At 33.2% G+C, this 11,725-nt stretch overlaps 1 protein-coding gene and 1 long non-coding RNA gene across 2 annotated transcripts; both read left to right on the top strand.

Annotated features, from left to right (window-relative positions):
• Positions 1 to 609: 609 nt before the first annotated feature.
• On the top strand, positions 610 to 2,799 carry LOC143059597 (uncharacterized). The gene is made up of 3 exons (XR_012973533.1): positions 610 to 684; positions 1,815 to 1,915; positions 2,722 to 2,799. It is a non-coding gene; the product is annotated as an uncharacterized LOC143059597 (long non-coding RNA).
• Positions 2,800 to 3,599: 800 nt separating this feature from the next.
• Positions 3,600 to 9,940, top strand: LOC143059398 (chitin synthase chs-2-like). Its single transcript, XM_076232886.1, has 6 exons — positions 3,600 to 3,711; positions 4,303 to 4,456; positions 5,499 to 5,706; positions 7,333 to 7,533; positions 8,124 to 8,521; positions 9,767 to 9,940. Exons 2-6 carry the CDS (start codon positions 4,343 to 4,345, stop codon positions 9,938 to 9,940), a joined length of 1,095 nt encoding a protein of 364 aa, XP_076089001.1. The 5' UTR covers positions 3,600 to 3,711; positions 4,303 to 4,342.
• The last annotated feature ends 1,785 nt before the right edge of the window (positions 9,941 to 11,725 follow it).

The following is an 11,725-nucleotide window of genomic DNA, read 5'->3' as shown; positions in this document are numbered from 1 at the left end:
GAAAGTTATTAAAATTTCAAAAACCTTAACCACAGAGTGAATATTTGTTGACGCCGCCGACGACGCCGACGCCGACGGAATGTAGGATCGCTTAGTCTCGCTTTTTCGACTAAAGTCGAAGGCTCGACAAAAATAGGTCTAAGAAGATGCGTATGTATACAGTTCTTGCACACTAAAACACATTCGTTAATCGTGTACTAGAATTATATTTGAATCTTAGGAATACGAAACAGTTTTAAGTCCGATAGTGAGTAAAATTAAGAATGGAAGTAGAGCTTCATTTGTGTAGCCGACCATAACGCAAAACTGTCATTGTCGTATCTTACTTACCAGCAGTGTGATCTCTCTTTAACATAGAAATAGAAATGATTCAAGTAATTTTTTATAATTTTGAAAAAATATAATCAAAATATGATATATATAGCAAAGGAATGAGACAACTCTCGACAAGAGACCAAATTACACAGAAATTAACAACTAAATGAAGGTCTTTCATGAAATAATAAAAACAAATTATATGACTCCCGATAACATGGATAATATCATTATTAAAATCTATTATCAGATTTTTTTCATTCTTTTAGGATATTCGTCCAACCCTTTTATTGTGGAATGCAAATTGATATATCCTTGTTATTGAATCGTAGGAGATATGATAAAGAATATGGCATTGTTCACAAAAAGGTTAGTTCTTACCATTGTCTTTTATGTAAAATTTCAGTCCTTGTATAATATGATGAGTTAATTAACATACAATTTAGCGAAAATAGAGTTCAAGTAGTACATGTACGAAATCAAGTTATGTTACAAGAAGACCCAAACAAGACAGAACCCTGTTATATCTACTGAAGGACAATTATGAATGACAAACGAATGTACGAAAGATATTATATTTTTAAAAAAAATGAACTTGATCATACGAAATATCCATACACAGTTGTGTGTAGAATAACGTTCCCATGATTAAAAATTGCTTAAGAACAAAATACATTGATTGATTGTTGAATGTTACTGTCAGCACTTTTTGCTATTTAATGGAAGTCGAATTTTGTTTTTGTTGATGTTAATAATGTAACCGGAGTATCCGGAGAGAACCGCTAGTCAATGAAAATCGTTGTCGAAACTTAAATCCCCGATAAGTTAAACAAGCGGAAAATAAACTTCTCGGACCATTTGGCCACCGAGGCTTTCATCACAACAGTTTAAAATCACAGTACTTTCAGGGTTACAGACTAATGATGCAGGACTCTAAAGAGGATGAAAATAAAAACACACTTTAATGATCGAAGTAAACGTGAAATTATTGTGAACCTCACATGAAAAAAATAAATGCTAATAAACGAGAATGCCACGTGAGCTAAAATTAGGAGTGAAATAAGGGAGCTACCATTTGATTTTTATGGGGGGCTAGGATGAAATTTGAAAAAAATAGGCAGGACAGGAGTTTTGATTAAAGATGAGACACTTGCAAAAAAAAAGTCAGGACGACAATTTAGGTAAAAAAAAGTCAGGATAATCTAAAATAAAAAAAAAGGCAGGACCGAACAGAGTGAAAAATAAAAATGCAGGACAGAGATTACAGCTAAAATAAAATGCATAAAAATCAAATGGTAGCTCCCTAGGTGAAGATGTCACAAAAACAAATACATAAATTAAAACAAATCGGATTTTTGTGCTTTTCAAATGCTAAAAAAACTATATTAGTCTAAATATTGGTTTTGTCGTTATATTATTCCTAGCTCATTTTAATGTACATTTGATCAGTTTGATGTTGTGATTCAAACTAACATAATTTGTTAACTTTCAATTTTCAGAAATTTGAAAATAAGAAAAGGAAAATGTTGTATGCCTGTTGTGCCACAATGTGGCACGAAACTGCTAACGAGATGACACAGTTATTAAAATCATTATTTAGGTAATTTCTTATAAAAAAAAAACGGAAGATGTTGTATGATTGACAATGAGAGAACTCTACACTAGAAACCAAATCATACAGAAACTAACAACTATAGGTCACTGTACGGCTTTCAACAACGAGGAAGGCTCATACCACATAGTAAGCTATAAATTCAAACGAGAAAACAAACAGCGTAAGTCTTGTTTTATTGAATGTTTATTCATTAATATGCAGTATGCACTATTACAAATATTTTCGACCTAAACATGCAAGAAATATTTGCCACTGGAATTTATACAACCAACAATATATCAACCATTGAAAATACTTATCCGATTACTGGTAAGCACACGTGCGTATTGTCTTCTTTACATGTTCCCTAGTAAGATTCAGCAACAAGGACCCCACTTTCTATCTCAAGTAAGATTGGGCAACACGAACAACATTTTTGTTAGTTAGATGACCGGTTCTTCTTACACAAATGCATGGCAACTGTTGTACAACTCAAAATATGGAAAAACAAAGGTAATTCAAATGCACATGAGTACACACCGGCTTTTAGATTGGTTTTGTGTTGCTCAGACTTTAGATTTCTATATTGGTTTTATTTTTACTGTTGTTTGTTTTTCGAATGTATCCGTTGTTCGAATTGGTATTGACATTTTATTTTCGATTGATGAGTTTCAATATATATCCTTTTGTATTTGTTCGCACTCTATTCCATTTCCGACACGACTATTTACAGGTGAAAATGATGATTTTAATTGTTTATGTATAACTTAATGTTATTTGGACTTCTTTTAATCCTCCGACATTTGTTTTAGATTAGACATGAAGCAATTTACAACAGAAATGATAGCAGAATCTGCAAAAGACGACGACAAGGTTGAACCATTTGATTTTGAAGGTAACTTGTCAATGCACATTAAACGGCTTTTGCTCATTTAAAAGATGGGAAATTGATCAGTTAGATTTTTAAGACATAACAACCTCAAACTAAAATGGTTTAAATCGCTTTCATTGATTTCTTTGATCAACAAAAATAAATATTGCCACATTTTAAACAAGCATCTTTTTTATGTACCTAACAAACGGGCGTATTTATGATCTGCTAGCTATATATAGTATGAGTAATACAATTATTATATCTAATACCAACCAATCCTTAATCATGTTTTCATGGACTCTAAAATATACAACTTCCTCTCAGAAACCACTTTGACAATTTACTAATTATTTAATGAGGATCTGAAATAGTCTTCTACGTAAAAAGTCCGGGACGGGTGACATATATAACTTTATGAACCGGAACTTAAAAAAATCAAAGCAGGGTTCCAATTCGTATATTACATAAGTAAATTCAGATATGCATGTTATATTTGCCACTGGACATACTCACAAATCTGTTATGACATCAATGACATATGGTATTATTTCCAGCTCCTTGGAATAAATTCAATGTGACCTGATAAAAACATATATATAATCTACAAAAACAATCCTCCCTTGTTTCAAAAGATTTTTTTCATAGTGAACTCATTAGCATTTTCATTGTGAACTCATTAGCATTTTTCATTGTGAAACATACTAAGCTTTGTACACAGTTCTAAAGAAGAAAATTGGCTTTTGTCATATTTTTTAAACACAACCTTTATGTATTCCTATAAGCATAAGCTTACCTTCCTTTTTCATTTGAATTTTTCAGCTAACGTTTTCTTCGATGATGCTTTTGATCCACCTAAAGAAGGTCAATCTGGTCCAGACGTCAATGATTATGTTAAAACTTTTATTCAGGTTATAAACGAAGCAGGAAGGTGAGTAAAAAAGACAACGGAACAATATCGTTTAGAATAAGGCACACCTCGACATATCATACTATCCACTACGTCAAATTTAGGGTACCGGAATTTTTAGAGGTTTTTATGTGCTTTCGAAGCTTTTCTGGATTTAAATACCTTCGATTACGCGCGGTCGCTCAAACCCAAATACTAACTTATATAAACGTTTGATATGTGCAATAAAATACAAATCTTCAGAAGTTTAAGGGAAATTAGCTACAATTTATATTAACAGTTTTGTTTTGTTTCTATATCATGAATAAAAGCTCAATGTTGTAAAATATTTACCTCGAGACAAGTAAAACAGAAAAATAAGTAAGTGAAAAGAAATATTTGTTTAGTGACGTACTTATCTAATAAAAAATATATATGTTTAAAACGTTAAACACAATTATCAACAAACTTCCAATAATGTTAAACTGATATCCTTTAAAAATTAGTTTACTATGGTCGTGTCTGAAATTACGAGCTCTATTTACTGCATCACCGTGAAATTAAAAAAATGTAACATCCTGTTCGTAATAATGTTTCTACATGGTCAAACTTTCATTAAAATACGTTTTGTAGTGCTGTCCATGGGAAAAGAATAACAATTCCTGACGGCGAAATGTACAGAACGCCTTACGGCGCAAGGATATATTGGGCTCTCCCTGGAGGAAATAAGCTCGTGGTTCATCTAAAGGATAAAAATAAAATTCGCCGTAAGAAACGATGGAGCCAGGTATGTATCACGTAACTCCGAAACAGCGGTGACGTTGATTTACTTAACTTAGAAACATGATTTTCCATTCCATTTATATCTCCATACTGATTGAACACAACAGGGGACACTGCTATCGCTGTTGAATGGTATATTTGATAGATTTTTCATATTTAAGCTTGAATTTGATTGTTTTATATGACCAAGTAAGTTAAAATCTTTAACAACAACCAATTGAATCGAATGATGAAAATGTCAAATTTGAAAAATCTTCCTTAGATGCATTTCGAATTTTAGGCCGAAATTAACCCTTACCGGACCTTCTACTAATTCATTTAAGCTAAACTAGTTTGTGAAAGGAATGGATTACAAGAGTGGGAAAAAATAGCTCTAAGAAAGGCAGATAGCTCTTTCCTAACATATTGATTTAAGATAATCAGACAAAAAAAAACTTCCAAATATGGTAAACATAACATTTGAGTAAAATGATTGTTCCAGTCGTTCAAGCTAAACAAAATTTTATCGGACAAACTTGTTTCAATGAAAAATTTGTAAAATGTCAAAATTTGAATTTTATTATAAGAAAAATTATGTAATTTATTAGTTAATGTTCATGTCCATAAGTGAGTGTATTTTTATAGTTCGTTCTTTTGTTGTACTGTTAAACCACTGTCCCATGTTAGAGTGAGGGTTTGGATCCCGCTAACATGTTTAACCCCACCACATGATTTATGTATGTGCCTGTCCAACGTCAGGAGCCTGTAGTTCAGTGGTTGTCGTTTGTTTATGTGTTACATATTTGTTTTTCGTTCATTTTTTTACATAAATAAGGCCGTTAGTTTTCTCGTAGAATTGTTTTACATTGTTTAATTGGGGCCTTTTATAGCTGACTATGCGGTATGGGCTTTGCTCATTGTTGAAGGCCGTACGGTTACCTACAGTTGTTAAAGTCTGTGTCATTTTGGTCTTTTGTGGATAGTTGTCTCATTTGCAATCATACCACATCTTCTTTTGTATAGTAACTGTTTCGGGAATATTTGTTTAAGATGTTTCTCCTTTTAAGGTAATGTACATGTTTTACATTCTGAAATGGGCCCTTATTAACCAGTATGGAAAGGCCGGGCTACAAGAGGCAGCAGAAAATACATACCTATTAGCTCTTGATGGAGATGTCGATTTCGAACCGGAAGCTATACTAAGCTTAATGAAGCGAATGAATAAATCGCCTCTTGTTGGTGCAGTCTGTGGTCGAATTCATCCTATTGGTTCAGGTATAGAACTATATTCTTATTTTGTCAATTCATTATAACTTTAGGAACGTTTTCTGTAACATATACATTGCACGTCGGTGAGAGCTACAATGTATGGGCATACTCGCCGACATTTGTTTATCTAAATCATGATCTTTCATCTTTATAAAAAAATAAAGAGAATGATGCTCTATAATTGCCAATCAGACATCTATTATAACACCTTCGTCATAAGACAAAGCTGAAGAACAAAGACGCAGATAATTACATATCGCTGCAAGACCTTCACAATCGGCAAACCTTCATATTTTTACATAAATAAGACCGTTAGTTTCTCGTTTGAATTGTTTTACATTGTCTTATCGGGGCCTCTTATAGCTGACTATGCGGTATGGGCTTTGCTCATTGTTGAAGGCCGTACGGTGATCTATACTTGTTAATATATTAAGTCTAAACATATTTATTTAGAGTGGATTGGGAAACACGTTTTGCAACTTATATTAATCCCTTTCAACTTAGCGGGTGCGAGTGCTGCATTGTAGCGGCATTAGCCTACTCTTTTTCGAAATCTACAAGGGTGTCTTTAACGTCTAATAAAATTAAACCTCTTTTGTCTTTTTGCTTATGTCAATAATCTACCAAACTACTAACAGCAGTAAACAAAATATGGAAAACTAAAGACTGAGCAACACGACCCCCTCAACTTCTACACAATTAAGGAGGGATCACAGTTTAGTTAGCTTTGCTCCACACGTCTGTTAGGTAACTAACGTACACTAATTATGTATGTCACATTTGAGGGAGAAAAAAACTGGATTGTGGTTAGTAATACGACAAAAGGAACATATTCGTCGTCATCTGTAAAACAGATTTTAGATTTTACAAAACGGTGATCCAACTCGTTATGGTGTCTGTAAATTTTTCAAAGGGATGATTTTAACATTAATCATTTCAACTTTTGGCATACTGGTATCTTTGTGATTCAACCCTCTATTAAGGAAGTCATGATATAGGAATGTAAGCTTTGGAATATAATACCACATGAGAGATATATACATGTACTCCTTGTGCAGGCGCTATTGGGATGTTAGTTTAAACATATTTATTTTATAGTGGATTGGGAAACAAGTTTTACAACTTATATTAATCCCTTTCCACTTTGCGGATGCGAGTGCTGCCTTGTAGCGGCATTAGCCTACTCTTTTTCGAAATCTACAAGGGTGTCTTTAACGTGCAAGAGATATGGCTCTCTCTTAACACGGGCCAGCCAGTTATCGTCCCCGTCCGACGGACTATCATCGTTTCCTCAAGACCATACTCGCAAATGGTGTCAAGGGAGAGCCGAAAATTGAGTTCCTGAAATTTTCATCCCAAACGGGAATCGAACCAGGAACCTTTGTGTTAGTAGTCCGATGCACTAACCACTACACCACGGCTCACATATTGGGATGTTGCTACACAGAAATGAAAATTTCACAGTTGAGAATCCGAAATCCTTTCTTTTATCGTATTCAGCCCCCATCGGCTATGCCTAGATGTAAATTAACTTAGAAGACAGATCTAGAATAATTGATCAACGTATGTCACCAAACTTTGAAATACTTAGTTGTTTTGTTTTGAAACTATATTTTAAAATCATCATAACAGGTCCTATGGTATGGTATCAGAAATTTGAATATGCTATCAGCCATTGGCTACAGAAAGCAACGGAGCATGTACTTGGTTGTGTTTTGTGTAGTCCGGGATGTTTTAGTTTATTTCGCGGATCGGCCATTCTCCATCCTAATGTCCTTGACACATACACGACAGACTCCACAGAAGCCGAACATTTCATCCAATACGATCAAGGTAAAATATACTAAATTTAATTTGTCATTTTTTTTTTTATTTTGAGAATAATGGGCAAAAAATGTTGTGTGAACAATGGACCAAAATAAAATAATAGAGAGTCATGAGGGGCAAGATAATGATGGATAAAAAGAATCGAATTCTAGGCAACGGTTCCGTAAAATTAAAAGAACAACAACAAAAAAAGAGAAGCGAAAAATACACGAGGAACATTAAAAAAACAGCATTGATTTTAATGTAAAGCCAATCGACAGAAGCAAAAATATTTTAATTTACCGTGAATATGTCATTGCAATTAAAAAAATGTTGACTTCATCATAAATACTGACACTCATTTTTCATATGACAAAAGTGTGATTTTCTTTTGTTTTGAAAACACTGTCAGCGTTGATTTTAATGTAAGGTCAATCGACAGAAGCCAAAACATTTTAATTTACGTGGTATATATCATTGTAATAAAAAAAATGTTTACTTCATCAAATAAACTGACAAATTTAAGATACATTTTTTATTTTATTTTCAGTTATGCCCTTCAATGGAGAAAGTGATCAATTTATTTTATTTAATATTCTTTTTCCTTGACATAATAGGAGAAGATCGATGGTTGTGTACATTGCTTCTAAAGCAGGGATGGAAAATTGAATACTGCGCAGAGTCAGATGCGTACACATATGCACCGGAAGGATTTTCTGAGTTCTATAATCAGCGTCGAAGATGGGTGCCGTCGACCATGATTAACGTCCTTGATGTAATATTGGACTGGAAACAAATTACATATAACAACGAGAATATATCTTTTCTGTATATTGTCTACCATTCAGTTCTGTTTGCGTCCGTTCTGTTGACACCAGGTACCATATTTATGCTGGTATTTGGTGCGATTATACTTGGTTTTGAATCAATTCCACCATGGTTGTCGTTGGTACTGAATCTCATTCCAGTTGGAATATTTCTGATTATGACATTGTATGCCTCGCAGCAGCGACAGGTTTGTACATATGCTTTGATTACATGGAAATCCCCCCCCCCCAGTACATGTGTATTGTATTATAGGGTTATTGCATGAATATTGGGGAATATTGTCCCGATTAGAATTTTATATTGCACGAGCTTTCGAGTGCAATATATGTACATGTTCTACCTGGGATATTCATGCAATAACCTTTTATTGTATAGCAATATAGTATTTAAAAGTTAAAATTTCGTCGTTGATGACGTCATGAATTTTGACGATTTATTGCACTAGTGCAATGTTGGAATTTATTGCACGCTTACTCTTGGTTACTTTCTGTGGGAAATATTTTATTGCTATGCAATAACTTGATTTATTGTGTTGTATTGATTTGTATTGTATTTTAAAATATTGTTTGTTTTTGTTTTGTGATGAAATTGGCCAATATTTATTTGCATGTTTTATAAACATGGGTTTGTGCTATGTTATTTTTTTAGGTTTAAAGATGTTTGTGGCCACATCCACTTGAAACTGATTATAAATGTACTCTACTATATATGTCAAATAAGGGTTTTGAGTAAATATTATTGGTTTTAATTATTAACTGAACATTATGTTTTCATGTGTAAGGAACATAGAACATTTAACCCCGCCCACATTATTTTTGTATGTGCCTGTCCCAAGTCAGGAGCCTGTAATTCAGTGGTTGTCGTTTGTTTATGTGTTACATATTTGTTTTCGTTTATTTTTTTTACTTAAATAAGGCCGTTAGTTTTCTCGTTTGAATTGTTTTACATTGTCTTATCGGGGCCTTTTATAGCTGACTATGCGGTATGGGCTTTGCTCATTGTTGAAGGCCGTACGGTGACCTATAGTGGTTAATGTTTGTGTCATTTTGGTCTTTTGTGGATAGTTGTCTCATTGGCAATCATACCACATCTTCTTTTTTATATATCATATTCTAGATGAACTATGCAGAATGGTGTATGATGGTAAATAATGTTTTAGAGAACTCAAATAAGGAGTTTTGCTGTTAGTTGGGTTATGAATAAATATGTGAGCATAGCTACATGCATTATTACACACAAGAGCTTCAAATAAACCAAACGAGTACTGGCTTACGACTAAAGCCTTTTCTAATGCAATTTTTTCTAACATATTTATACAAGCTGTCGATATTTCGATCTTAAAACATATCTTGTAAAATAACTGAGTTCAAAATAAATGAATGCATTACAACTACGTCATTTGGGATTTTTTTTTGTATCATCTATTTTTCAGATTCAATATGCCGCTATTTTATCTGCCATATACGTGTTTGTCATGGTAATTGTGTTGATTGGCGTTTTACGAACTACTATCGTGGAAGGATTCTGTTCCACTGCCACCTTTTTCACCATAGCAGTAGGAGGTATTTTTATCATTTCGGCTATAATACATCCAAAGGTATGTTAAATGACCTCATCATGTTAATAGAGTTATTCTTAATGCTGCAAACTGCCAATGTCTTATTATTTACCGTTTAGTCCAACTGGTGTGAACAGAAACTAAAATAATATTTATTATTTTAAGTAAATAATTTTTTAATTAAATCTTGGAAAATTTGCATACTACACTCATTTGTTAGAAATTAAAATGCAGTGCTTCTTCACACTTCAAAACAAGTCTATGTAATTTCTGAAATAACGACATAAAAGCGCATTCAATTGCAAGGATGAAATCAGCCGAGTGTATTGATGGCAATTGAAAAGTAAAAGCATAATATTAAGATGCAAACGATCGAATGACAATAGTTAAAGTTAAATGCACTTTCAATTTTCAAAGGACTATGTGGCGTTTTGGTTTTCTTAACCCCTTATGACCATGTATGCATACTGTTGTTAAAATGCTGTTTACTGCATAATACACATATTACATGTAGTACATTTTAAACAAATATTCTTCATTGCAGGAAATACTATGCATCATACCAGGTTTGTTATATTTTTTGGCTATCCCAGCAATGTCAATGCTGATGTTCCTTTACTCCATTGGTAATCTTCACGTTGTGTCCTGGGGAACCAGAGAAGCTACACCAGACACAGAGGTCAAGAAATCAACCAACAAGCATAAACCAGAAAAGGACGAAAAAGGCTACTTCTGTTCTCTTGGAGATTTTTTCGGGTACTTTTGGCATTGTTTGCAGTATTTTTTGCTTGGCTATACTTATTGTCCGTTTTTGGTTTATAAGCTCTCCATATTTTTAATGAGGTTTTGATTTTCAATTATGTAAGCAATGAGCATCATTAAAGAGGTATTCGTTGTCCAAAATGGGAACAGTTTATGTTATTGGATTACATTGACGCCGATCATATCTTTACCTTTAATGTAACCACACTGCATATCATCCACCTATTATATCCCCAACCTTTCGTGAAATTCACTTTAAAATTACCCGCATGTCAAATCATCTGCCAAATAAAAAAAGAATGTGTCTGCGGACACAAATGCTCCCTGTCAAGTACAATGTATTACCAATTTAAAAAGTTTGACAGGGGCATAACTTAAAAACAAAAAGTGACTCAATGTCCAAATTTTAACTGTCTGCTAGTTTTGGTTCTCAGCACTGTATATAACTTTCATAAGAATTGAATGCGGAAAACCTACTTTCATAAGAATTGAATGCGGAAAACCTAAGTGCAAAGTTGTATATGGGACGGTTGGGCGGAAAACACTTAATGTCAAGTTGACTACGGTAGGGCAAATGAATTTTTTTTAATATATGGGCAGGATGTATCTCTAATCTTTGGTTGTATTGTTTAAAGGACTATGTAATCTGAATTGAGATAAAACCATTCGTACTTTGAGGGGAAACGACATTAATAATTTCTTTGAAAGAGCAGGTGATACTAGTATATTAGAACAATATATTGGTGTGTCATCTTAATACTTAAAATGTTTGTATGATATTGCAGTTGTATATTTTGTCCAACAAATACCTACACAAAAGAAGATTTTCTTTATACGAATATGATAAATAAAGTGGACAGAATAGTTAAAGGTGAAAAGGTTGAGGACGAAAATGATGATACAATTACCAGTAAGTATAAATCAAGTTCTAGAAAATATAAGTGAATGAGAATGAGAGATGTATGGATTATGATAATGAGACGACAACCTATCATAATGTATGTTTTGTTTTATTGAATATTAGATTTAATATCACGTGACATGGAATAACCCAGTGTTTTTTCATTTTTT

The sequence above is a fragment of the Mytilus galloprovincialis genome, chromosome 14 (assembly GCF_965363235.1).
Source record: "Mytilus galloprovincialis chromosome 14, xbMytGall1.hap1.1, whole genome shotgun sequence".
NCBI lineage: Eukaryota > Metazoa > Mollusca > Bivalvia > Mytilida > Mytilidae > Mytilus > Mytilus galloprovincialis.
This window is presented reverse-complemented; position numbering and strand designations above follow the sequence as displayed.